Source organism: Hetaerina americana, unplaced genomic scaffold (assembly GCF_022747635.1).
Source record: "Hetaerina americana unplaced genomic scaffold, ioHetAmer1.1.p SCAF_7, whole genome shotgun sequence".
Taxonomy (NCBI): domain Eukaryota; kingdom Metazoa; phylum Arthropoda; class Insecta; order Odonata; family Calopterygidae; genus Hetaerina; species Hetaerina americana.
Genome location: NW_027287316.1, coordinates 8,250,196 through 8,278,031, shown reverse-complemented (window position 1 = coordinate 8,278,031; position 27,836 = coordinate 8,250,196). Strand labels below are relative to the sequence as shown.

Sequence of the window (27,836 nt, the reverse complement as noted above, 5' to 3'; positions counted from 1 at the left end):
TAATTCGCGCCTTCACCAGGGCCAACTACCATTTGGATGCGACCTGACTCATTATTGGTTAGTCCAAGGTAGTCCGCCTTAAACACTCTATATCGATGGTTCCGAATGCACTAAAATCGAAACCAGGACGATTGGGAATAGGAATCTGTGAGTTATAGCGAGAATCGCAAATTGAGAAACGCGGAAACCGCACAGCCGTGTTGAAAATATTGTGGGATTATGAAATTTTCTGATAGATTATTGTAGAATGGTTGTCTGTAGATATTTTCTTCAAGGTTTCTGTAAATTTGGTGATCACTGCCGATTTCAACATTTTCAAGAGAATCGCGGTAAGTGAAAAACCCTTGTCAATTAATTACGAATTTCCTAATCAAAACCCGGGTCGTATCCGAAGAGTTATTAAAGGAGCCTTTCGAGTTTGCAGACGGCGCATGGGTAGTAATGTATATCAAACCAAAACAGTGTAAACACACGAAAATCACTCCTAATTCTAAATATTTTGGTGTCCCAGCAGGATGGTGAGAAAAGTTATAATTCTGGATCAATGACCATTTCTCCACAACCAAACAAAAAGAATGAAAGCAGAGCATTCAACACTTATACACTGTTTGTCATTTTTGGTAGTGGAGAAGTCAAAAAAGAAAAGTTACCTCAGCAGAGGCGAAACTTTCATTCTATTTTGTAAAATACCACTTAGGCTAAGCATTGTAGGTCCACCGGTCCTACAAAGCTTAGCTTAAAGTTTTCCAGCCAAAAGACTTAAATGGAGGTGATATCGAAAATACTATTGGACCTTTTACCGAGCATCATGTTGAAGCACATTAAATGCATAAGTTCCCTGATGCAGGCACATATATTATTGCACATGTATTGGCCCATAAATGTGAAAAAAAATTGTATGTACTTTGATCGAGTACTTAAACGAAGTTGCTATATTTTGAGAAATTCCGTATGTCTACTGCAGTATATTATCTTCACTGTCTATTTGGGGATGATAATACTAACCCTGTGGGTCGCGGTAGCCCAGGCATAGAGCGTTGGACAACTGAAGAGAGGGCCCTGGTTCGATTCCCAAACAAGTCCCCGTAGATTCTCCCTAGCTATGTGATTTTACGGGTACCAGATCTTGGGAAACCATTACCGGCACAAGGAAAGGAAATGCCCCCCCCCCCCACCCTGGTGTCGGAATTTCACACGCCGTAGGGCTTTGTACTGGGTACTGTGTGATGCCTTCCTTAAATAATATTATGAATTTGTTCATATAAACGTCTGTTAAATCATGCAAAGACAAATAGTTTAGTTTATTTCTAACTGTTGGATATTCACTTAGATGCATGGACCATTGAAGACATACTTCCATTTTTTCGATGTAAACCCCATAGGTTCGAAATCTTTTATTGAATTAAAATATATACTGTACTTAAACAAAACCAAAGTTGGGTGAGTTAAGCAACAAGAAGAAATGAGGTGGTAGGGGAACTTCTGATTTCTTAAAAGTTACTGAGTATTATTTTCTAACCCCAGTTATACCATGCAAATACAGTATTTTTTACTTATCCTGTTCTTAATTTAAATGTTGATGTGAGATGAATAGAAATTATTGCATGCAGCACAAATGTGGAGAGAGCTATTCTTTTGTGAATACAGTGGGTAGAAGAAAGCTATCGACTCTGTATTAATTTATTGAAGGCTATCCTGAGGCATAGAGTACAGCAGGAGATGTATCAGCTGCTCATAGTTCCACAGGGATGGAAGTTAGAACTCTGTCCAGATTTCACATAAATATGACTAGAATGTATGCCAGAAAAACCAAATATGCTTTCACTTCAGAAGTGTCATGTTAGTTGTTAATTTTTTCATGATATTCAAATAAAGATACTGGTTTGTGGATGGTTGATGGTTTCAGGCGTAACTTTGTGGAATCTATTCATATTGGTAATGAAATAGTAACTTTGTTATTCCACTGAAAATTTATTTCGATAAGACCTGGGTTTCGATGTTCAATGCCTCCCTCTGTTTTTTCAATTCATTATTATGTTCTAATGGAATCGAAGGTTAATAGCACACTGTATGATTATGTTCACAAATTGGGCCAAGGGACTTCCAATGGAATTTAATGGATTTCTCCAAAAAAACCCACATGCACTGCTGAGAACCAAGGTTAATCCACAGTCTGTGAGCTTTATTCACTAACCTGTGCAAACTGTAAGTCTAGACTTGCTATGGTAGTTTATTGAATGCCTTGAGTGTGTGAAGATTGTTAATGAATGTAGATCATCAAGACTGGTTACAGTCCAGTGCAGCCCAAACTGTAATGAAGCATTGATCCTTTTGAAAGAATTACTGGCCACCACATCCAGTTATTTGAGAACCACTTCTCAATGTTGCTCAGTTGTGTGAATGTTGCACTTCCAGAATGAACCTGCCAAATCTGTTGTTTTCAGGGTCCAACCAGATAAACAATTACCGAAGCCACAATCGGACCTGGCACGCCCCCAACCATGGACAGCCAGGGAATGCAAATTCTCCAGTCAGCAACTACCAAGGCGCCCAAGCTGGGTCTGGCTCCTTAAATCCACTCGATTTGGCGTAAGTCCACAATTGCAATTTCTCTGGGCCAATAAGAAAATGTGTACTACGGAGACTCCTAACTCTGGGGGATGATGAATCAGTATTGCAGCTATTGTAAAAAGCACCCCCTTGTGAAACATCTCAACTACTTAAGACTTCCGATATCATCATTTGAACTTGATAAAAATAATTGTGTTTAAGTTTTCTATCTTAATTTATTCATCTATAAGCCATCAGCATTGAGTTAATTTGATTCTTGTCTTCATTTATTTTTCATCTTAGAATCTCCAACGTGTAATCTGTTCTTTGAGATTGATGGATTCATAATGAACATGAAACCAATAAACAAGAACAAGTCTCACGTTTCCTTTTTAGTGTCATATTCCTTAACATTTCAGTTTAGATTCTGATCAACATCATGTCCGCCTGAACACATTCTCTAAGAATGGACAAGATAATCAAGCATTGGCACACCAGCCTATATGTTTGTACACAAAGAAACATGCTTTCAACTTTGAATTCTAGCTCAAGGGTTAAGAGAAGGGAGTTTGGGGAGAATAGGGAGTCGGGCACCACAGTTGGAAGCTGTGTTTCTCTACCTTTCCTTGAGATCCACATGCTGTCTCCTACCACCCCGCAATCTCTCCTTTCCTGAACCTCCGATCCCCCCCCAATTGCCAGCAGTATTGAAAACTCTCCAAACCTACCAGGCTATCAGTCGGCTGCTAATGTCTTTGCTATTATTAGTTCTACTGGATTTTTGTTAATGTTGCCAAGCAAAAGCTTTCGGAGTTGAATTATATGCATGACCACTATACAACGATCTGGAACTGAGTTATCACTAGGGCTAGTTATCCTAAAGAGGTTTCACTCATGAGATGCTGACCATAGTTTCAGGTTTGAATGATAGAAGTACTTACTACAAGTTTCAAACATCCATCCAGGCATTTTTGTGTGATGTACTCGGAGACTGATGGGAAAATCCATTATATAACTTATATTATTTGTATGTGACCTTGTGCAGTTACTATCAGTATATGTTCGGTTCTCCTTTTCTGTGTGTTTGTACTGAATCCTTTTGTAATCCTTTAGAGGATGTAAGGTCTAATGGTGATCAGCCTGTTTTCAGAAGAAAATTATCATCACAAGTGTTCATCCATCAAAAAGATTTTACAGTGACCCAGTGGCAATCAACCCATGTGTGTGACTTCAACTCATCAGAGTTCCATCATCTCTTTCTTTCAAGCTTAAGTAGCAAATACCGTTGATACGTGACATCAGATGAAAAGGTCATGTCGTCCTAGCTTAATGATTGAAGGGCGCGAGTTGTTGTGGTATAGAAAATTATGAGATATGGTAAAAAACATGTACAAAGTGTTGATTGTCAATGTTTTTAATCCCTGGTGACCAAGGAACTTGGCCAAATTGTTTGCAAAAGAATTTGTGAAAGTTGTGACTTGAAATTTTCACAGTTATCATATCGATCGTATCAAGATTGAAAGATTTTATTAAGAAAAGCTATGGTTCCAATGGCTTTCTTTTTGTAGCAGCTGACTATAAGTTGAAATCCCATAACTCATTATGACATAGGATGATAAAGGAAAAACATAAATAGGCATAAATTAGAGGCTTTTGAGATGTGCTTGCGGAGGAGGATGGAGAGAGGAAAGTGGACAGAAAGGAAACTAAATGATAATATAGTAGGCATGGTGGGGAAGGGGAGAGGGTTGTTGGGAGAAGTCCGAAGGAGGCAGGAAAAATGGATTCAGATCAACCTGTTTAGAGAGGGAATGTTGAAGACTGTGATATAGGGGAGAATGATAGGCAAGCGAGCAAAGAAGGAAAAGAATAGAATGGGGATGTTGGATTTGATGAAGGGAAGTAGATTGCGTGAGAAGATGAGGGTAAAAAAAGTAAATTTACACTTCCACCAAAAAGATTTAATATTTCTCGACCATGGTTTCGATGCTGCACATAATCAAAACCATGGTCGTGAAAGATTAAATCTTTATGTGGAAATGCAAAGTTTCTTTTTTTACCCACATCATGAAGGAATCCCACAAAGTTGAACCTGAAACTGTTATGTGTATGAGAAGAGTTTAATGTAGTTTGGGGTTTCTTGTTTGGTAAGGCTAAGAAATGTAGGTGTGGTATCTTCCCAAAACCTACATGGAATGTTGAGATTACCAAATTATAATTATAATTTATAGTTACTCCAGTTTTAATTATAATTCAGCGTCATAATATTTTAGTTCCTGTTGATGATAGAAAAGGCTTTCCATTTTCAAACCAAGCTGTTATGATTTTATTTAAAAATGTATGGTTTTCTTTGAGGTTCAAAGTATAAATGTGCACATGTACAATGTATAATTTCTTTAAGAATTATGCATTCTAATAGTTAGGCCATTTTTCAAGTTTTATGCTTTTCTGCATCACATGTTCATAATTTCCTGATACGTATTGGAAGTCGGTGTTCTTGTAATTGTTGACAGTTGGGAATTTTTTTAGAAAGCCTTCAGGAATTAGGAATTTAAATAAAGTCAATGTCATTCTTTGACAAATGTTTGATGATGTGATATAATGGGAAAAATTAGCATATCATACTCTTTTTTTCATATTATTTTTCTTTTGTTATTCTATGTGTCTATTCTGCCTATATGGTGTGAAATTTTCATAAATGCCAATTTATTTCAAAATTATTTTCATGTGTCATGTACCTTTTTGTAATTTGAAGGAATTCTCAGAAACTGTGAGAGATACCACGAAAGTAACTTTTAACAGACTCATCTGCTTATGAGAATTATAATGCAACAATTTCAAATATAGAAGTCATTTGACTTGACCGGGACTCAAACCCAGATCCCTCAATGTCTGGCCTATAATTTCGGAGTGTTAGAGGACGCCTTGGTAGCCTAACTTGCTATAGAACTCGGCCGATCATTGAGGGATCTGGTTTTGAATCCCATTCAAGTTGAATGATTTTTACACTTGGTGTGATAAATAATTGCATTATAAAGTAATTCTGTCCTGGTTTCATCGATTAACATGTTATGCTTACTTAATTCTTTACACTCGGTGCTAAACATCATGGCACCAGCATAGATGATCCCTGCCTTATTTCCTCACTCAAGCTCTTCCCTCTATGATATTTGTCCTCACCCTGGCAGTTTGTAGAATTACTTAAATGAAAAGGAGTGACGTGGTCCCACGATGGGTTTGAAATGCAGCCCATGCATTTTCCTAATGGGTGGCATTTTGTCGCTTTGCAGTGAAGCCATCAATGAGGATGTGATTGCAATGGAGGAAGGGGGCCAATGGCCCCTCTCATGTTACACGCCCTCCAAGGACTTTGGGAGTTTCCCAGGCTTCCACGACACATCCATGGAGGAGGTCCGCTACGAAGCGTATCAAGCGCAGGCCTCTGGGACATTCGACCAGTATGTGAGTATGACCCACTTTAACCAATCCCAGCCTAACCAGGACCCATAGTTTCAAGGGAAATGTACCTCCAAATTGCAGTCTATGCCTGTCTTCATTGGATGGCATGTGCATTGTCTTTTCCATTTCATTTTGTTGGGTATTGACACATTGTCTATGTCTGTGATTTCAATAAGAGGTCAAAGGATCATATTGGTGGAATGGGTGTGGAAATTGTTGATTTTTCTGAAATTGATATGGGCTGCATAAGGTTTTTCCTCCCAAGCGATTTGTCCCCATTATCATCTGTCATTAATAAATGATTTGCCTCCTATTTGATATATTTACGGGGTAAGTTTTAGAACCCTGCCAATGGCTCTAGAAAACAACAGGTTTGTGAACAACAATAACTTGTATATTGATTTGCTGCTCATAGAAATAACCCTAAAATTTCATTGGTAAGAACTTGGCAATGCCAAAATTTAACTGGATTTATTTAGTGCAGGGTGAAGATAAAGTGTTGATATGTAATATCTTGCTTCACGTTATTTAAATTTTTCTTTTGCTGAACTTCACAACTGAGTAAATATTATGATTGGGAAAATGCAAATCTATCGAATGCATATTTTGTGATTGCTTGAAGTCAATGTTTTAAGATGATGCAAAATGAAAATTCTATGTGTGCCCATGGTGGTGAGTCAAGGTTCATTTTATCTCATCATTACTAAAATGATTTTATTGATTGCGAGAACAAATTGTGATTTGTAATCCACTGGGAGAGTGGACATCTTGAATTCATGAAACACTCAATCTCCATGTATTTGTGTATCAACTTATGCCCATGTAAATGACTTGATGCAATTTAGTGCTATGGTTTTTCCTTCATAATTTTCTTTTTACATGTCCTTTGTTTTTTTTTTTGACAGGTTAAAAAAATAGAGAACTTAATTCAGGCAACTAGGATGAAATGGGGAATGTTGAAGAATCCAACTGGGCAAGTGATGAGTGTGATTGTAAGTTTATATGGTCATTATTAACGGTATAATATTACCCCTCTCCTTTATTATGTGTGTGAGTATGGCATGGTTAAGTTGGAAATAGTTCCATTAGTGTTGAAATGTTTTTTTTTTTATTCCCAAAAATCTTTTACTCTCCTAATAAAAGTTAGTTTTCCTCTCTATTGTCTATTTCTCTCTACCAATTAATTAATCGTGAATTTATTTTGTGTTACAAATTTTAATCTTTCAAGTTTGAATTGATTTGATGTACATTGAAAAGTTAGTTAAACCTCTCCAGCTCGGAGGAGATTGAAATTAATCCCATCAAATAGGTCGGAGGAGATTTAAATTAAATCACCAGTTTTTGGAAATGTATAGTCCAAATTTTATGACTTTAAATTAATCATTTAATTGATTTGAAAACTTTTATGTCTATGCAATAATGTTATTAAGTATCAAATGAATCACCTAAAATTTATATGATATTTTCTACAAATTCAAAGAAACTGCTGTAGATGCCACAACAGTAAATTTTAACTGAATCTTCCGCTAAGTGTGCATTACAATGCAACAATTTCAGAGTGTAAAAATATCATCACATCATCTTCTCCCTTTAAAGCTTGGACCCAAATCTTGCATTGTAATAGGACACCTCAATAGCTTTACTGGTTAAAGCACTCAGTTGGACATTGAGGGATTCAGGTTCAAATCCCGGTCAAGGCAAATGTTTTGTGTGGCCAGAATTACTCTACTGCCACTTTTCATATGTAGAGTTTCATTCCATCATTGCCCTGCTTTTAATAGTACAAAATGCTCATGCTAATTTGATAAAATGGCCACCATTAGTTTCAAACCAGCATCACCATGAATGAATTTTGAAGCAAAATCACGAAAAATAAAGAGGATATTTGAATATTTGTGATATTCCTATTTAAGGGTGTACTACAACTATTTTATACAACTCTTTACCGATTATTGTCAGGATATTATTAAAGTTGGATTCAGCTGTAAATATCATTGATTGTAATCTTCAGTACGTTATAATGCTTCAGTGCTAGTGCTTGTGTGTAATATTGGGATACCACAAATGCGATGACATATCCGAAAACCTTAGACAAAATTAGGCTTATTATTCACAATTGTGTGTCCAGTGTAATTTGTATGAAAATCCTAAATGTATTCAAGTATATAATCAGAAGTAAATCATGTAAAAATATATTTTTACATGAAATACATATTTTGTTTCCTTAGTTTTTACCCATTCCATGTAAGGGCAACATTATAAAACTGTTAGAATAATTAAATGATTTTCATTCAGAACTTAGTTGGGTCCAGGCACAGAAGAATAAACTAGAAAACACATTTTAATTTGTTGCTGTTTATTCTGCGGGAGATCTTATGTTGACAATGTATGTGCGCCCTTGTTTTGCAGGAGAAGATGGCCTGTGGTCAAGGGGCGACTGCTGAGACTCCATCAGCTGGGCTCCCCTCTTTCTCCTTTGCCGCCTCCTTCAACTCCACCACCTCCCCTGTGCCGCAGCAACAGCTGCAACCGCAGTCCATGTTTTCACTCGGGGGGAACATGGCCTTTGTGCCCCCACAGTCAGGCGGGAGCATTTTCTCACCAGGGGCCAGTCCCCCACCCTCTGCAGTCGCCCCCAACTTCACGTTCACCCTGGGACCAAGCAGTCCTTCCTTTGGCTCAACCCCTCCCCCTGCTCACGCGAGCACTCCGAGCAGCTTTGGGACCACGCAGCCTGCGTTCGGGCAGAGTGTCGGACTGTTGTTTGGGAGTGGTGCTGCCACGCCTGACACCTCCTCCATTGCCACCACAAACATGCAGCCACAGGCGATACCATCAGGTATGCTGGCTTTGCCACTGCATTCAGGTTCTCCTTTGATGTCATTGTGAAATAATATGATGAGGTATTGTCCATGTGCGGATGATCACTCCAAAACACCCACTCCATACACCCCAAAAAATCCCCATGACGCAGACCCACACTCCCTTCCCAACCTTTCCCCCTCCCCCCCCCCCCCTCTTACACCTCTCCTTTCCTTAATTACACTCTCCCATCTCCCATCCGCCTCCTCTACCCGACCGAGTATATAACTCAGAAAAATGTATATTGTACCACTAGTCCTGATGATGTTACAGTGTAAACGAAACTAGTCGACGAATAAGTTTATTTTGTAGAAAGCAAAGATATTATTTTTCCTAAGTTAAAAATGGAATTCTACAATGTTAAGGCCTCAACCATTCAGTGCATAGTTTAAATGACTTTTTAAAATAAGTTTTTCACCAAAATAAGCACTTAGTCCACACTTTCCCAGCTGCCTCAATGATCCCCGCTCACAATTTGCAGTTCCCAATTGCTTAATCTGGTCTCTTTGAAGGAGGGGAGGTGTTGGCCTTTCAGAGGGACTCCTGTAATTCATGTGTCTTAACTTCTGGTGTGTCATATCACTCCTCACATCACATAAAATAAAATAGGATATTTGAATGCTGTGATTATTCCTTTTTAATTACCTTCTGCCACTGTTGTTTTCAACCGTTTTTTAAATGAAATAATTCATAATGTAGTTTTGATCATTTTATGCATATAAGTATCTTTTTATTAAATTTTTAATTTAATATTTTGCTCTTGGATTGTCTTCTTGAGCACAGCACATTTTAAATGTTGGTACAGGGTGCAGCAGCAACATTAACTTCCTTATTTGAAATGCGTGCCAATCAGGCTGTAGAGATCGTAGTTAGGTAAGAGTCATCTCATTTCGACAGCCAGGGTTCTAAAGTTTTTCCCCCACCCCGGTCAGTTGCCATCATGCGTTGGAACAGTGAGGAGCGTGCGTTTGCCATCAAGGCTTACTTTTCGAATGGATTTACTGTTACTGCAACCCCGCGGGTCTTCCGAAATCGCATCAATATAGCCCTGTTGGGCCCTTTCCTGGACCAGAAATCAATTATTACATGGGTCACTGCATTCAGACTAACCACAAGGGCAACAAGAGGAAAAACTGGACTCCCTCGCTCCATCAGATCACTCTAAGAGCATTGAGGCAATGAGAGCCGCCATCTTGCAATCCCCATGGTGTTCGGTGTGCAAACATGCATCAGCCCTTGGACTTTTCAATCATTCAGTGAGGCGAATTCTTCGTGATGACCTTCATTACCAGCCTTACCAGTTGGCGTTTGCGCAGGAACTCTTTGAACGTGACTTCAATTCTCAGAGGAACGCTTGTGAGGTTCCTCTCGAAAACGTTCCTGAGGATGCAATTGTGTATTTCAGTGATGAAGCCCACTTTCATGTGAGTGGAAATGTCAGCAAACGGAACATGCGTAACAGGGCTGACACCAATCCCAGAGAATTGCATCAAATGCCTTTGAATTCACCTGAAGTCACAGTGTGGGGTGCTATTTCCTCAGTCGGCATTGTTGGTCCCTGGGTTTTTGAAGAAAATGAGGTCAGAGTGACTGTGAATTCAGACCAGTAAGTAAACATGTTAAAAGGAAATTTTTTGTCCACGACTTGATAAACTGGACATAGGGGACATTTGGTTCCAACAGGACGGAGTAACGGCTCACACTTTAAAGGTCATCGATGGCTGTATTGAATGGACATTTCCCGAAGCGCCTCATCTCAATAAGGGCCAGCCCACTCCGCCAATTTGGCCCCTTGCGATTTTTTTTGTGGGGTTTTATGAAGTCCTGCATTTATGTCAACTGTCTAAGGACCCCACAAGGCCTGAAGGTCAACATCCAGGCTGAAATTGCCAACATACCTGCTGCTATGCTGGTAAGGGTCATAAAAGATGCCAGAAATCGGCTTATTCGGTGTATGGACAATGGGGGGCATCACCTGCCTGATTTGATTTTCAAAACTGTGTAAAACAAAACCTTAAATACATACCTTCATTAAAAAAATTATAAAAAGATTCTGTTCCATAAAATGGATTTTATTGCGTTTTGAAAAAAAGGAAGTTATGTTGCCGCACCCTGTATTTTGTCGAATATCTAAAAGAGGAAACCCAACCATGTTAACCATAATTATTTACATGGGTTGTGACAAGAAACCTGAAGGAATGGGCATGCCAGCAAGGGAAAGGTGCTCCCAAGGAACGTCTTCAATAAAGTCCGCTGTATTTGTTTTCCAGGAAGAAAATCCTTCGCCTACCCAGAGTTATTTGATTTCCTTCCATACCAATTTGCTATTTTAATTACTCCTGCCTTAAAATGTCACCATTTTGTGTAAACAAGTGTGATAACACTTGTTTACATTTTTATTTCATTTAGAATATATTGAATAATTATATTTGTGTAACAATATTTTGCCACATTAGCTTGTGGCTTGTAATTTTAAAACAAATTTTATGGATGACCTAAACTTCTTGACCTATGCTACAATTGCAGAACTTTGTTTTGGTTCTAACATTTCCATCACGGCATAACCTATAGCATAATATTTTATCCTGAAAGTGCATTTTGATATTTTTATTAAGAAAAGTATATTTATGTTGATTAATCAGTAATAACGCTCTTGCCATGATTTTATGGACTTGCTATGACTTGCTAGGATTAAAGTTTTGCATGACAGTATTCTAAAATGGTTGTCTTTGTACTTATGTTTGGGTTTATAACTCTCCCATGAAATAAATACCAGCTGTTGGAGGGAGTCCACCAATATTCACCAGTGGCATGAATTGTAAATGCCCTCTGTGACAGGCAACTTCCTGGAGAGGTACTGTGCCCTATTTAAGATGGCCCTGTCAGTCTTTCGAAGGACGCTCCCTTATTTAAGCCATTTGGCCGCAATTCTAAATGATTCCATCTGCAGTTCCCTCTCTTGGCTATCATTGCATGTGGCCTTGGTGTTGGCAATCATGATTTTTATTCTATGATGCCATGATTGGGCATTATCCCTGTTTTGTAAAGGAATATTCTAATGTGATGTGTGTGGTGATTCAGAGCTCTTGGTGCTGTCCATCGTTGACTCGTGATTGTGGCTTTGCTCCTGTGTATAGGGTTTCAAAGGGCATCTTCGAGTGAAGGTGGTTTCCATGTAATATGTCGCCAAGTCAGTGGGAGTCAGTGCTAGTGGCTCAGTGGGGAGAGCTCCCATTTGCTCTTAACTCATGTTTTCTGCAGTTCCCTTCAGGATGAGTGTTCCGTTATAGGTTCGAGTGGAACACCCATTTCCATGTGCTGGCAGGAAGGCCTGCTCGGTTTGGTCATGAATGGGTGTTTGGCTCTTTCTCTGGCATCTCGTTTTATCAGGGGGAAGTTGAGGTTTCGATTTGCTATTATTTTCATATGTTCCAAAGGCATGGTTTAGATGAAGCATGCTCTGCCACAGCTGAGAGACAAAGTTACTTCTTGGTCAGAGCCCTTTGGATCTCTCAGTCTGCCCAGTGCATCTTTGTCCAAACTTAAAATGGACTCTTATTGGCCCCCAACATTTGTATCTAGTGTAAGCTCTATTGGGTGAAGTAGTGGTTGGGAGAAGCCTTGACTCCCTCAAGTGATTACGAGAATCATTTTAAAGAGCTAAATACTGCCCCCACAGGTCCATTAGTGATAATGTCTATCCCTTTGACAGTACACGTAAAGAGGTGTATTCCAGACCACCCACTCTACGATGGGACTCTCATCTTGAAAGGAACTGTGGAGAAGATGTTTCGAAACTCTTCTCACAGAGCCATGAGCGCTGACTCAAAATGACGAGCCTAAAGGCAGATTGAATAATGGCCACTTCCACTCATAGATGCCCCCTGGAATAGGAGTAAAACTGTCTCCAAAAGAAGACAAAAGAGAGCACCAAGAAGCCAGAAGTATCCAGAAATTAAAACTTAGAAGTACCCTAGGCTGAGAATAACCATATCTAAATATAAAATTTCATTTTTAGTGAACTGATGATGGGAGAGCAAAATAAGTTCAGAATAAGAAACGAGAAGACTTAAATGATGAAGGTGCAGCCAATGGAGCCAATGAATCAAATGCAGTGTATGCTCTAATTTAGTCTGCGAGGGTCATTCAATAACTCCTTAGAAAATCCAAGAGATGGCGCATGTAATATTGGAAAAGGTTTGCTTTTAGTTAGCCTCATCTCTCTCTAGACTGCTGTTAAAGTTACAGGTATATCCAGCTCGTGGTTTAAATTTCACTGTCGACTAAAGCAATAAATTTTTGTTAATTTCGAAAAACGGAAAAAAAAATAGTTTTGTGCCATTAAAAAGGGTTCTATTTTAAAGGCTGCACTCAGAAAGTGATTAAAGCTGAGTAGGATAAAGGTCATGGAAGGCACACCTGTGACTGTTTACAATTGGGTGAACGAGTTAAAACATGGCCATACATCCACCAATGGTGAATATCATTCTGGACGTCCGGTGGAAGTGACTTCCTCCGAAATTGACAAAATTCATGCCATGGTTTTGAGTAATTGGAAAATCAAAGTATGCAAAATAGCTGTGGCCGCAGGCATATTTTATTTTATTTATTTATTTTTATTTATTCAGTATAAGTCCGAAAACAGCACATTTTGGCCTTTACATCGAACTATTAACAACGATAACAATGGTCACATTCACAAACACCCAAGCCCTAGGTGGAGGAAAACTCACCCAGGCGGGAATCGAACCCGCGACCTTTGGAATAGCAGACGAGGACGTTACCCCGCGGCCACCGGGGTCGGCGATATATCATAAGTTTCAGTGTTTTCAATTTTGTGCAAAAAATCTTCGCAAGATGGATGCTGCATTCGCTCTCAATGAACATTGAATGCAATCGTGTGGTGAATTAGGAGTCTGGTTTGGCACTTTTTCGTCACAATCCTGACAAGTTTCTGCATTGTTTCTGTATAACTGACAATGAAATATGGATTCACTATTACAATATAGAGATCAAGGAACAGTCAAAACAGTAGGCTTCTTAAGGCATCCTGGCTCCAAAGAAGGCAAAGATAGTGAAATCGGTTGACAAACTGATGGCAATGGTTTTTTGGGATGTACATGGAATCATCTACATCAATTACTAGCGGAAAGGACAGATGATAACAGAATAGTATCATACATTGTAATTGCACCAATTGAGGGGAGAAATAAAGAACAAGCATCTTCTTTTGTCAAAGAAAAAATTCTCTTCCTTCAAGACAGTGCACAGATATATAGTGCCTGTGCAGTTTTGATGTAGAAAATTATGAAATTAAAGGTTCAACTATTAGAACATCCACCATATTCACCAGGTTTGGTCCGTAGTGACTACTTTGATTTCGAAACCTGAAAAAATGATTTGGTGGAAAATGATTCGCATAAAAAAATTATGTTATCACCAATGCAGACGCCTATTTTCCAAAATCCTACTCTTTGAACAGTTTAAAAAAGATGCTGGGAAAAATGTATAGAGGTAAAAGGAGATGGCTGAAAAATAAAAAATGGACAAAAATAATTTGTTTTTCAATTTTTTCTAAGTACTTATTGGACAACCCATGTATTTTTTGCTGTTGGACCCAAAATATTCAGTCCTTGAATGAAGTAATCCCTCTTGGGGAAGAGATCATAGAAAAACAGACTATGAAAACAATTTAAAATTTGAAATGTGATCTGGTGCTTTCCCGGCATATCAGCTTAATGAAGTTTTCTCAGGTCTTCCGCCGGGTCAAGGATTCCATGTTGGTTGGCATTTCAAAGCTTGACTCGAGCATCATCTTCACTGCCCTGACTGACTGGCTGCCAATCACTCCTCTGCCCCCAAGCATTGTCCTCAGGGCAGTTGATGCTTGATGTGGAAGGCCCGAGGAAACTTTTTTAATATAAATTTTGACATGGAAAATCATGGATTGATCACAATAATTTTTTTTCTCTCTTTAACTTTTACAGATGCCATGATAATTTAAGGCATCCTCCCAAATCAATGTTTCAGGGTTCTTTGGTGTCCAGTCAGATGCCACAAAACTGGGATCCGTGTTTGGAGTCAACCCCGGCCAAGCGACTGGCTCAGTCTTTGGATCTGGTACCACAGGTTTCGAAGCTGATCCATTCCAGCCAAAGGCAGAAGCGGCACAAGCTCAAAGTGGCACTCCTGGCATCTACACTCCCCTCTCGGACCTCACGGAATCCGAGAGGAAAGAGTTTACGGCCGTGACATTCACCCTTGGCTGTGTCCCCCTGAGGCCACCCCCAAGTAAACTGTGTGTGTGAGAGAGAGTCAAAAGTTTAGGTTCAAATGGTCTCTCCTCTTCTGGAGATGATCCAGTTGACTCTCTTAATGAATTCATTCAGTGAATGATAGTATTTTTTGTTTGATGAAAACCTTGTTATAGGTAGTTAACAAGATACCCTTGTGATCACTATAAATCTCTAATCAAGTCATCATTGTGCACTCAAAATACAGTATATTGATGCTGTGTACTTGTGAAGCATCATAAACAAAGAGGACCAAGGCATTGAAGACTCGAGAGAAAATGAGAACACTTTATGTCTTGGGTAAGTGAATATTAAATGTATCAGAGATGAAGGGTGCACTTGGGAATGGCACTCATCATCATCTGACAGCATTTTTAATTGAGAATATTTTTTGATAAAATTTTGTTGGACTTATTTTAGATCACTCGGAATGCATGGGCAATATTTAGCATTTGAATCGTTGCTGCAGAAAAAGTTGTCACCTGCTTGTCTTTTTATGTAAGATGTTGCCAGGGAAATGCTATAACAGCATTACTTAGCTGTGATAAATTTTGTAAGACTTTAAACCCTTTGTGAGGAAACAGAATGGCATTGCTTAGATCAATTCATTCACACAGTAATGACATTTTTCCAGGAATGACAACCTTTAAATATATTATGTAACCAAAGAGCTTTATTATGAATTACATTACTTATTTTCTGAATTGAAAGCAGTGGACATTATTGCAAATCCGTCTTTTGTTTTTTTAGTGTTCCATGATTGAATTTGTGTGTGTGTGTGTATATATATATATATGTATATATATATGTATATATATATATATATATGTATATATATACATATATGTATGTATATATATATATATGTATATATATATATATATATATATATATATATATATATATATATATATATATATATGTATGTATATATATATATACATATGTAGATGTATATATATATATATATGTAAAAAAAATCATAATTGTTTCATTTGAAACTAACTTGGCCAACCTGAATTTAAGTGGAGAAAACCTTATGTGCTCAAATTGCTCACTTACATTCAGGAATCTTGGCTCTTTACAAATCACCTTTCTCATCCCACAATCCATTTGTATGTACACTGTTCGGTTCTCATGTAGGAAGAAATAGAGTAATTTTATATTTAGTTTATTTTTATTATTTTATTTAGTGTTATAGTTATTAACTTACTCTGCTCAGAAATCATCATTTTTGCATTCTCCGATTATTTTTTACAAATGACTTTATTTGTTGGCTGATTTCATTCATTCCGATTCGATTGACTCCGGTACATCATGAAAGGGAAATGCAATATGCACTTTTGAGTGTGATTCTCTCATTGCCAATGTGTGAATGCGTTAGTTATTATGCATTTTCGTTATGTGAACTTCATGGCTTCCATTTTTTCCCTTTGAGAACAGCAGGGATTATAGATGAGGATAGTGTCAAAACAACCTTCCAGAAGTTGATTGCCCTCCATATTCACATATGTTAGTCAAGGAGATGAACTCCCTTTTTTATCAAATTGATTATGTATTCTGAAGAGGAAATACTTTTTTGAATATCATTCCAACCAAAAATTGGTATTTCGAGCTTGACTTTGTGGAACTTATCCATTGCAGAAAGGAAAATAATGCAGCTTTGTTCATTCTAATTAATGTTCTTAAGAGGACCACGTAATGTGAAGACTCGAGAGGGAAATGTAATTTTTTTTTCTAATTTTATGTGATGTGCAAAACCTTTCTCCTCCGAAACCCCCTCCCTTCCTGCTCCTGTCCAATACCATCACAGATTATTTCACCCCTACCTCCATATTACCCCCATAACTGTATCCACATGACCTAAGGTCAATTGCTACTTTACTCCTTTTCTTGCGAAGAAAGTTAAAATTGGCGTGCTGGTGTCTTTTATCAGACTCGTTTCTAATAAATTCTGCCAAGTCCAGATAGTGCCTTCCTCCCATTTTCTTCAAAACACTGTATTAATTCAGCCATGAATACTGGCTTGTGAAACTTCATGGCCCTCAGCACTTTTCTATCTCACTATCTAATATCCCTGGAATCAAGAAATCCTCATCTATGCTCATTCCATTTTTAAGCCTGCTGGCATAACTTCTTTACCATAAAGTTCTTCTATGTTTCCATCTTTAATTTTTCTGTCTTACCTCACGTGATAAGAATATTTTTAGTTTTTCATGCTGATTATTCCTACTTACATAGCATATCTACTTTTTACTGCCTCTGAGATTTATCCGCATCATCACATTAACTCCTTTTTACTACTTTTTGATGCACTTAGGTTTTCCATTCTTTTTTGGCTTATGAGTTCATTATTTACTCCTCAAAACGTACTTCTACGAGGCTCAGTCATCACATTCTTAAAGTAAATAAAACAATTTCTGGCATCACTTGGTGGAAATTCTTCATATTGAAATTAAATTTAAAACACTTAGCTTTTCCACATAAAAACTTTTATTTACGACCTAGGTTTCATTGTGGTATAACATCATCAGGTCTGATGATGTTATACCATAACAAAACCTAGGTCGTAAATAAAAGTTTTTTATGTGGAAAAGCGAAGTGTTTTAAATTTAATTTCAACATTCTTAAAGTGATTGTCAATCCTCATTATTCAAACAGCCATGGAAATTGGAGCTGTGTGTGAGACCCGACCACTTGAATGTCTACAGAATGACAACTATATTCAATAGATTCTGGCGAGATGTGGTGGAAGTTCGTCATCGTGAGAAACAAAATTTGCACTTTTCCATAGATTTATTGTAACGTACCAACGCGTTTCAGTCCATCCAACCATCTATTATTTTGTACCTGAAGATGCTTCGATGAACTGAAAAGCATTGTATTGTATTGCATAAATCTGTGGAAAAGTGAAAATTTTGTTTCTCATAAGAATGACAACTATTGAATGCTTGGCTTGACAAATTGTTCCCAGCCCCATTTTCACACCCTGACTTCATCCTCTCTGTAATTACTAATTGATTCACTCTAGTTTGGAAGAAATGTGAAAATAAAACAAAGATAAGTAAACATTGTTAATCTATGTTTATTGAAACACATATCAAAACATCAATGGAATTTCATCAAAGACACTTACTTGCTCTTATTGCACTAGTAAACATGTCTTAAAAAGTTTTTAGTAAAGATTTCTTTAATGGTGAGATTTACATTGACAAAGGAATGAGGTGAGTGTCATTTAAAATACCCTGTTGAACAACAACACAGAAAATATCGCCATTAAGTCTTCTTTAATGTCTCACAAATAGTTGGAGGGGAAGGGACTACGACGGGATTGTCTGGGAAGGAGTGAGTGGTGCAAGGGGAGGGAGTGATATGTTTATGGCAAGGGCTTTCATTCCTTGACTCTCAGTTTCATCCAACTTGCTCCGTGCCCTTTTCCGTGTGTTATCTTCATCATCATATGTTTGGAATAAAATAAACATTTGGGAAATTACATCTCCATGCCTCGATTGCTTTCAAATTTTTAATTGGAGGTCAAAATGGCCCTATTGCAAATCTAAACCCCAGAGCCGAACATGTGTCTTCATTTTTATTACATTTCATACCAACAGCCCTGATCTAGAGGATCCAAGCTATTATCAGCTCCAGTTAAATAAAAGAATTCATGCTAACCACAAAGTGGAGTAGGAATTCATGGTAAATATTTCTCAAACAAGAAGCTCACTGAAATGCGAGATGTATTCTGCTTCAATGACAAAACTTGGAAGCTCCTGACCAGCATTTTGTTTTTAAACACTACTTATACTATGGAAAATACTTTCTATGACAAACAACTTATTACCAGCATTAAATTTTTGCTTAACACACATTTTCCTGCAGTCGAGAGATGTGATTTATCTCTTATCACCTGATAATATATTCTTTCCAACTCCCCAATGCATGTATTTCAATCACAAGTGCATGTCAAGGAGGGACCAAGACATTTGGATCTCTCCTTTGAGCAAGTGGTGCTGAAATGGACGGGCACACACTCCCTTGCCAAAGGCAGTGCACCACTCTCAACTAAATATTCAATTAGGTACAGAAAAATATCCCTTTTAAGAATGTGCAGGGGTAGAAGCGAGCAATACTTTGGTTGAGACACATCTATCCAATCAAATCTGAAACTGTTAATTTTCTGAATTGGCCTCGGGCAATGAGGGAGTTCCAATTGAATCTGCCGTGAATTGAGTGACCAGCAATCGAGGCATGTGAGCACAAAGCAGAACATCAACACTTATGCCACAAGAAAGGCAGTATCTTGTCTCTGCTCAGTGAGAGCAAGGGTAATCTCCTAATTTACATCAAGTAAGCCTCAGTCAATGGGTCTCTATTGGTTAAATTTGTTCTAAAGTAGTATTTACCCGAGTATAAGAGGATAAAAAATTTATGAATATTTCAATTTTTATTGGACACTATACAGGAAAGAAGCATGAGTTCATCCGAGTATCCTACAGTTTCAACCTTCCTTTCAAGACGAAAATGGAAATGATTTTCAATGGAAGTTTAGTCCTGGCAATGTTGAAATATTACTTTCAGGTAGCTCCAATTTGTTTAAATGTTTGCCAGCTCAAATTCATGTCCAGCATTGAAACTGGTAGAAATACTGTGAATTTTCTTACGGAGCAAGCATGTTTCTTGGTAGGCCTCATCACGTGAAATGTTTTTATTAATAAAATTTTGTTCCCAAGTTCATAATTTGAAAAACATCTTAATTCTTTCATTAAACATTTCACTCAGATTCTCCTATTTTTTTTTGCTAAGTAATAAACTTAATGGAAGGAATAAAAAGATTTTCTTACTTTAAATGGTAAATGGTTGGATAATAAACTATTATTTCATTTTAATCTCTTCATTCATACAACAAATCACTAAATATTAGTTACCTTCCAATTCACTCTACAGAGCTTTCTATGTATTTGCTCTTTCAAGTCAATGTGACTTTCACAGTAGGTTTCATCCCAAGGCATTTTTTTTCTTTTGGTTCCTAAGTGTGAAAATCCTGCACGCATTTATACTTCCATTCTAAAATTTTGAGACATCATTCATTCTCTTACATTTGGGTAAATACTCTTAAAGTTTCAAATAGAAAAAGGCGTAATAGTTTTGGGGTTAGTTATGGTGGTTGGAACCTGAGTGAAACACACAGCATTTGCAGTGACAACAACAATCGCACACTGCACAAGCTTTTCTATTGGAACCTTTGTGTTTGATTGATTTGGTGCATTAATTTCAGAAGGTGAACATACATTATTTTATTCCTTGGTCTCTCACGTGGAGGGAATACTGTCTAAAAATCGAAAGTCAGTCTATTCTACAAATGATGGGTTAAATAACCAACACATATTTGAAATGCTGATGCATTTCTTCAATCTGGAGCCATTACGTGTAAAGAGATTATAAGTTCCTAATCACTGTTCCATCGCTTCAATTGGCAAATGCAGAAAAGTTTCCTGATGCTGAAGACTATAGCCTTGACTAAATTAGCAACCTCAAGTCTGCAGGACACGGCAACAGCAAGCAAGGCGTGAGCATAGCTGCCATTGATGATGCTCTAGTCTTACAAAGTGCCAGTATTTTTACTCTGATAGATTAACAGTTTTAGTCACCAACTAAATAATCTCTCTGTGTGTCCTAAAAAAATGGCTGTGATGGTTGTGTTTTGTTGGAAATGATTAAAAAATATACATTTGTATTTTTTATGTATAGCAGTCATGTTTTAAGGCAATAAAAAAGGTTTTTTTTTATTAGCAGGCACAACGCAAAGGTCCGAATCAGTTAACAAAACTCTTGATGAAAAGAGTACCAGCTGAAAGCTTAAATGTTCTTCACCCCCTTTCTTGCAAGCCCTTTTATTATCCTTTTGCATGTATATAAGACACTTTATATTTAAAAGTCATCATACAAATAAACAATAATCTAACATAATGGAGCTAAAATTATCTGCCACAAAATCGTATTGATCACAAATTCAGTGACGGTAATTTAACTTTGAAAGCCCTTGTAAGAATAATAGCAAGTTTGAAGTTTTTTGTGCCCAAGTTTTTTTTTTGGGATAGCTGCATTTAAGTCAAAGCAACAACCTGCAACTCCATTATGTATCTCAGATTTACATTTTTGTTTTTCTTGGATTTATTAGTTTGCAATCAGTTAGCTTAGTCATAAGATATTTTTTAATTGAAAAAAATGAAGCAAAATTATCTGAAAGAAACTGGTTCCCCCTTTTGAGTTGAAGTTGAATATTGAATGATTGTCTCTGTGTTCATGTTTTGTGATTGGTAATTTACTTCTCTAACTATGTTGGTATCTACCTAAATTAAGTTGCTATGTTGTGTTTGAACTATTAGAAAAAGGCTGTTTAAAATTGATAAATCGTAATCAAGAGTTTGGTATCATTAATAAATGACTAATGATCTACTCTGATGTTTTGTAAAAATTAGATTTTTTAAATTTGAGAATGAAACATGCAAAATTTGATGTCAAATTGAAAGAATATTATGGGAAAAATTGATTGTACACCGAAGGCCTTCTGTAAAAGGCAGAAGAATTGAGTTTCTACATTTTTTTAAACATTTCGATTAAACAAAACGTGAAGAAGATTCAGTCCTGCTTAATTATATATTTACATTTAGCTATTTTTCAAATGTGTTCCTTTTTGTAAGAAAACTATTGTAATGTATGCTTTGATGAATGAGTAACTTTTTAAAGAAACGATGCTCCCAATTTCAGTCAGTTTTACTTCACTTTGAACCGTCATAGGTGTTAGATGAAGGGAAGTAAATTTTGGGTGGATGTTTTAATAGTTAAAATTTTGTCTCCTGACATTATTTGCAAGTGAGAGGTTATTTTAAAAAAGAAATGTCAGTCTTAAAAAAATGTGAAATGTTTCATTGATTGAGTACAACCAGTGCTAGATTAGATGTTTTGTTTTGTCCTTCATCTAGTACAGCAAAAAGCATAATATTCAAGCATTCATCATTGAATAGATGTGTATGTACATATGATCTGTTTTGGAAAGTTGTGATGGTGATAGTAATTTTGCAGTCTTTTCATAGCATCAGTACTCCACTGCGAGTCTTTCAAGAGTTGGATGTCACTTACTCGTGTGTTCGTTCCCGAGAGGCACATTGCGACAAGAGAGAGGTTTGTGGGGAAGGAGAGCTGAGAAGGGGATTCAAAGCATTTCAAACGCCTGCCCAGAATAGTGGTGGAGTGTGCATTTGATTGCCTTGTGCATGTTTGTTTGCCTGAATGTTTTTCTCATCCTACTTGCAGTGGTTGTTTCTCCACCCTTGGAATTTTGTGTCAAATCATCGGATTTCGATTCAAGTTTTACTCTAGTATGTTTTTCTAAAAAAAAAAAAGAACAGTTCATCTCTAATTATCTATATGTACTACATGATTTTTGTACCCTTTATGAAGAAATTTTCAGCTGTCCTGCGTTGATGATTGTTTTAATTATCGTGGAAGTGACCTACCGGAAATTATAATTCAGCCGTCTCACCGATGAAAAAAGTTATTGATGGATTAATTTTCTTCTTCTATGAAGCCTTTCTGGAAATAATCAAACCTCACTTAGCAACTGGTCTTATGTTTTCCCTAAAAAATGTATTTCCAACTAGAGAAATGCCACTAATCAATTGTAGTCATTTGCTTGCAGAAAACACTGAAAATGATGTTATTTTGCAGTCAATTTGCCGAATCACAGGAAGAGGATGTGACCAAAAACTCATGTACAAAGGTGACTCATGGAATGCATCTTTCCAAGAAATGAGAAACCAAGCTCTGGTGTTGATGAGTGATGCATGCTAAGTTATTGCTGGCTAAGCATTTTGAATACTGAAGCTAAATTAGTGCTGATGGCACTTTGATTTGGAAGAATATTTGATTCATTGAATGTTGTTGTTAAAAACTCCTTACTTCACAAATAAGTAATGGAAGATAGTGTTTTTATTATTGTCACTGGTTTTCTCCTGTTACTTCTAATCAATTGGCAGAGCGTAAGTAAAATTGGCATGTTTGTTGATTTTTGAAAAGATATAAGACATGCATGTAAAACAGTACTTGCAATATGATGGGGATTTCTCCATTATGGATTAGGTAAAAAGAGGCCAAGTCAAATCCATTTTTTGATTTTATTCTGCAGCCATGATTTTGATCAATTGAACATCATGACTGTATCCTCTGGATAATAATTAAAGAATTGAAAGTGGATTTAACTGAGTAATATTTTACTTATTTTATCATAGTTAAGGATGAGGAATGGAAGATTCCATGCCACACAAGAATTCAGTCCAAGGCCTCACAAACTGTGTTTGTTTGAAATCATGGGCCGAGTGTAGCACATTATTTGAAGTTTGAAGCACAAATAAATCTGTATTTGGAGATAACGTCATGTTCACTCTTCTAACTCAAATCATGCATTCAAAATTGTAACTTTTGTACATGCTAACTCATAATGTCCTTCTCTTTGTTTATGAGAAACATTTAAAAATTGTCAAAAAATAGGGTACCAACTCCTCTCACTATGGATTTGCAGCAATGAATGAGCAGCAGCTGATCATGTGCCCAGTGGAACAGAATAGTGGCAGAATGAAACTGTGGATTTGATTTGAAAGGGGTGTGCCGCCCAAAAAAAGAAGAAAAGAATTGGATGCTGGATGAATTGAAATTGTATGGTTCAATTTCAAAAGTCGGCATGGAGAATATCATTTAACCACGTAATTTTAGGAGGCAAGTGATGAAAAAAGAATACGGGATGTGAACTCAAAAAATCATCAAAAGCATTCTCAGCTAGGACTTTATGTAACCTTGTTTACCGTTTTCTTTTTGAAGCCATTTCCTATTTGATGCAACATACCTCATTTCCTAGTATCTCACTTTGTCGAGATCATTCTGCTACTATCTTCCTGTGAGTACCATTTCATTAATTTCTTGGATTAAAAGAATTCTTTTGCCTTTACACTCGTGTAGTCCTCCTATATCATGCAGGCAGTGTAAATGAATTCTTGTGTATATTAAACTTGGATTTCATAAAAAAAAAAATTTAACAGTGAATTGAGTTGAGTAGCGGATTTAGAATGCTCCCAAAATCACCGACGCCAGCCTGCTCTGTTGTGCTCATCACTCGGCCCTTTAGTGGCTCGATCGATGTGGAGGATCAGCCCGTGGTCACGACGAGAACTTCAAAAAGCATTCGAGGCTTAATGCACAAGGTGAGAGATCCATGCAGCTACGGCGGACAAATGGTTGCTAAGTGAGGAATCACCCGCACTAATGAGAAATTTTTGGACATGCTGGAAGTAGGTAACATTTAAAAAAGAGAGTTTTGTTGTTGTCATTGTTGTTGTTGAAAAGGATATAGACCACCCAGAGGGAGAGAGTGCGGAGACGCTTGTGGGGCGACCAAGGGGGCGATTGAAGAGAACATCGGAGCACCCCTCGGAGGCGCAAGACAGAGAGCATCGGCGCACCCTCAGGGGGAGGGGACTAGAGCTGCTGCAGGGGGAGAGGATTGGGGGTGCTGGCTCCTAAGGAGCACCCACCCCATCCCCGCTTCCCTCGCCGTCCTCTTCTGGGTGGCTAGGGTCGGGTCATCTAACCCGTCCAGAAGGAGATCGGAGGTGGCTGCGGATGTAGCCGGTTCGGTAGTCGATGACATCCCGGCGCTGTCCGACGGTGGCTCCGTGGCGTTGCCGGCGGCTCCACCTAGGGGCAAAAGGGGATAAGTGCATTTGATCATTAGGAGTGGCGTTCTCTGGTCACGTGATGCCCCCTCTCACGTCATGCCAGAGAAAGCGACTGAGGGCATTTGTTTTCTACGGATTATCCCTGCACGTCGGTACATCGCTGGGCATACTCTTGCCCTAATAGGTATGCAATATTCAAGTAAATTCAGATATTAGCTACAACTAACGGATACTTTTTTTTTACTTTTAATTCAGAATTTTTCTTATCTTTACCACAGTGTAAGGTTTAGTGTGTATTCTTCCAGGAAACTTACTCACAGATTGCCACATCATTACTGATAAACTTGTATGATATAGTGGTGCTGTATAAAATTTGGCTGAATTGAAGCGCAATTGATCATGAAATGAACATTTTATGCGCAGCACATGAATTACCATTTCACAGAGTGATAATCAAATTCCATACAGTCTCCAATGGGCTCTACTGTTCTTGAACATAAATCAGGAGAACTTAATCCTATGTAGTTTAGACTGCCATGTAATTGTGCTTTAATGTGTCTCGCAACATTTCCCTGAAGAGTGTCATTTTGAATCTGGTTTGTCATAATTTCCTTGAAAAGGGGATTTGGAGATATGAATCAGGGGAGGGGGGCTAGAGCTCCTGCGTAATACCACTTTCTGTTGCATTTCCACCTGAGTTAAATACTACTTGGGATAGAATGGTTTAAGGCATAAATTTGTGGAAACAATTCATACCGTAAAAGAAAATACCTTTTTCTCCCACATACGTTCTATTATGCACAACCTAGGTTTCGACTTACAAAGGACCTGATGATGACTTCGTAAGTCAAAATCTAGGTCGTGCATTATAAAATGTACGTGGAAGAACAAAGTATTTTCTTTTCTGAAATTACTTGAGATAGTTGTCTTTGACTGACATGTGCATGAATCATTTCAGGGTGGCAATTATTTCTCTTCGTACTTAACATTATAATTATCCCCTTTCCAATTATAAATCTAATTACCATTGAATTATCACTCGGGAGCATTTATTGCTGACTTTTGAGCACGACCCCCCATACCCTACTTTGAGTCATCATATGAAATGTCTCCTGGGTTACATTTGCGCATACTCAATTATATAGCAGTTGATCATTCAAGTGAAGTCTTCATGGGTTTTCCCCTGGACCAGGTTTTTGGCTGTTGGCATTTTGATGACTGACTCCCTTCATCTGTCGTCCATTCATCTGTCAACCCCCTTGCAATCAATGCCTTAGGGGTGATAGTGGGGTTAGCCATTGAAATATCAGCAGCTGAAAAACTGAACTAGTGGAAAACCCATGAAAATTTCACTGGAATTATGGGCCGGGAAAACACCAAATAATTTGGTTATCATTTTCTTTCGTTAATAGCTGCATGCATTAATTAGGAACATTGTTATTAACAAATAAATCAGAAATATGTATTCACTTATGTTGATCTAATCAAATATAATGTCTTTCAGGTCTTAGACTGAAATCCAACCTCTTACTTTTGCTTGAATTCTCATATTTTTAGTTAGAATGGAATTATTAGGGTATGCGAAATATTCAGTTAATGTCAATGTTGATTTTGTGTGTATGGACTTACTTCTAACTAATTTGTACAAAGAATGATTCTAGCATAAATAGGCTACCAATGTACACCTTATCCTGCTACAGTGGGTAGGTATTTACTATTTAACTAAGGTATCACACAAACAGTACACATTGCTACACACCAGTAAAAACTATCGATTGGAGATTGTCTAAACTATAAAGCTAATGGTCTTCCTTTAGAATTCACAGATGAAAGATTTTTTTTGCAAAAGACTTTGTGTGGTTCAGTCAACTTAATGAACTGGCTTCGTTTGCTTAATTCATGTCTTGCGAATATCATATTGCTGAGCAATTGTTATGTTTACTTGGTTGTGAGAAATTTTGATTTGGGGTGCAGGCAGCCAGTGTTATTATTTAAAAGCAGTTTTTTTTGAAAATTTCATTTGTGTTATTCATCACTGAATCTTCTCCAGGAGCATTGAAAAAAAAAATAGTCTTATTATTAGTATTATGTTAATGGCAGCTCTTTGACTGTGGCCAAATTAAAGGATTTGCAAAATTAAATGTTCAAACAAAACTAATGACTCATATCTTGTAGCAAGACATAGCATTGCCATAAAATTCAAAATCAATCATGTAATTCATTACTGAAATGTAACTTCATCACATCATGCTCTTCACAATTCTTTCAATTGTGAAACTTATTAAAATACCAGACATCCCCATGCTCACAACACCTAAAGTAAGTAGCTTAACAAAAGTTCCTAAGTGGATGAGGGCACTTGGCACGTGGAGACATGTGTCACTCACTGTCTCCTCGGCCGGTCCCCGCTTGCAACTGGATGGACCCAAGCTGGGCTCTATGACGACAGCAATCACGGGAATTTACGTGACTTACCTAGTACGCAACCAGACGACTTGACCACCCAAATCCACCAAAGGAATTCAAAGCGCGTGTTGGTCACTGTCGACACCTTTTTTTGTGCATGCATTCATTCAGAGATTCTGTAGTGACTCGCAAAGGCTCCGTGAAATTGGAAACTTTCAACTCCCTCATGGTTAACTACCTTTTTTTATCTGGGTTTACACTGTCGGTGACGACACGCATATCTGCCACATGCCACCGTCTGTTGTGTGCGGGGATGCTTGTTCTTGTGGCCTTCTAAAAACCACAAATTGTGATCCTCAAATAATTATGAATTTTACTGAAGTTGACAATATTTTCTCACACTCTGTGCATGTTGACATGAATTTTAAAACACGATGGATGGATAATTTCTTTTAGGCCAAAGTGGCCATTGCACACAGAAAATCTCTTGTATGACTGACAACTTTGAAGTTTGAAGCTTCGACCGATTTGAGCATTG

At 37.6% G+C, this 27,836-nt stretch overlaps 2 protein-coding genes across 4 annotated transcripts in view; one reads left to right on the top strand and one right to left on the bottom strand.

Annotated features, from left to right (window-relative positions):
- Nucleotides 1-146: 146 nt before the first annotated feature.
- Nucleotides 147-15,835, top strand: LOC139696423 (nucleoporin NUP42-like). Of its 3 annotated transcripts, XR_011702619.1 has the most exons (7): nt 147-329; nt 2,445-2,589; nt 5,841-6,012; nt 6,915-7,001; nt 8,419-8,848; nt 12,890-13,068; nt 14,902-14,972. XR_011702619.1 is itself a non-coding variant. In XM_071595183.1 (6 exons), exons 1-6 carry the CDS (start codon nt 248-250, stop codon nt 15,177-15,179), a joined length of 1,188 nt encoding a protein of 395 aa, XP_071451284.1. In that variant the 5' UTR covers nt 147-247; the 3' UTR covers nt 15,180-15,835. The 3 variants fall into 3 exon arrangements, 2 of the variants coding, with proteins under 2 accessions (XP_071451284.1, XP_071451283.1); XM_071595183.1 differs by lacking the exon at nt 12,890-13,068 and having other exon boundaries at nt 8,425-8,848; nt 14,902-15,835; XM_071595182.1 differs by lacking the exon at nt 12,890-13,068 and having other exon boundaries at nt 14,902-15,835.
- A 2,394-nt stretch (nt 15,836-18,229) lies between these two features.
- LOC139696799 (solute carrier family 35 member F3) overlaps nt 18,230-27,836 on the bottom strand; it is a 153,161-nt gene continuing 143,554 nt past the window's right edge. The window contains exon 13 of the mRNA XM_071595644.1: nt 18,230-24,911. Coding sequence (XP_071451745.1) covers nt 24,797-24,911 — 115 coding nt within the window. The 3' untranslated portion in view covers nt 18,230-24,796. The remainder of the gene's footprint in view (nt 24,912-27,836) is intronic.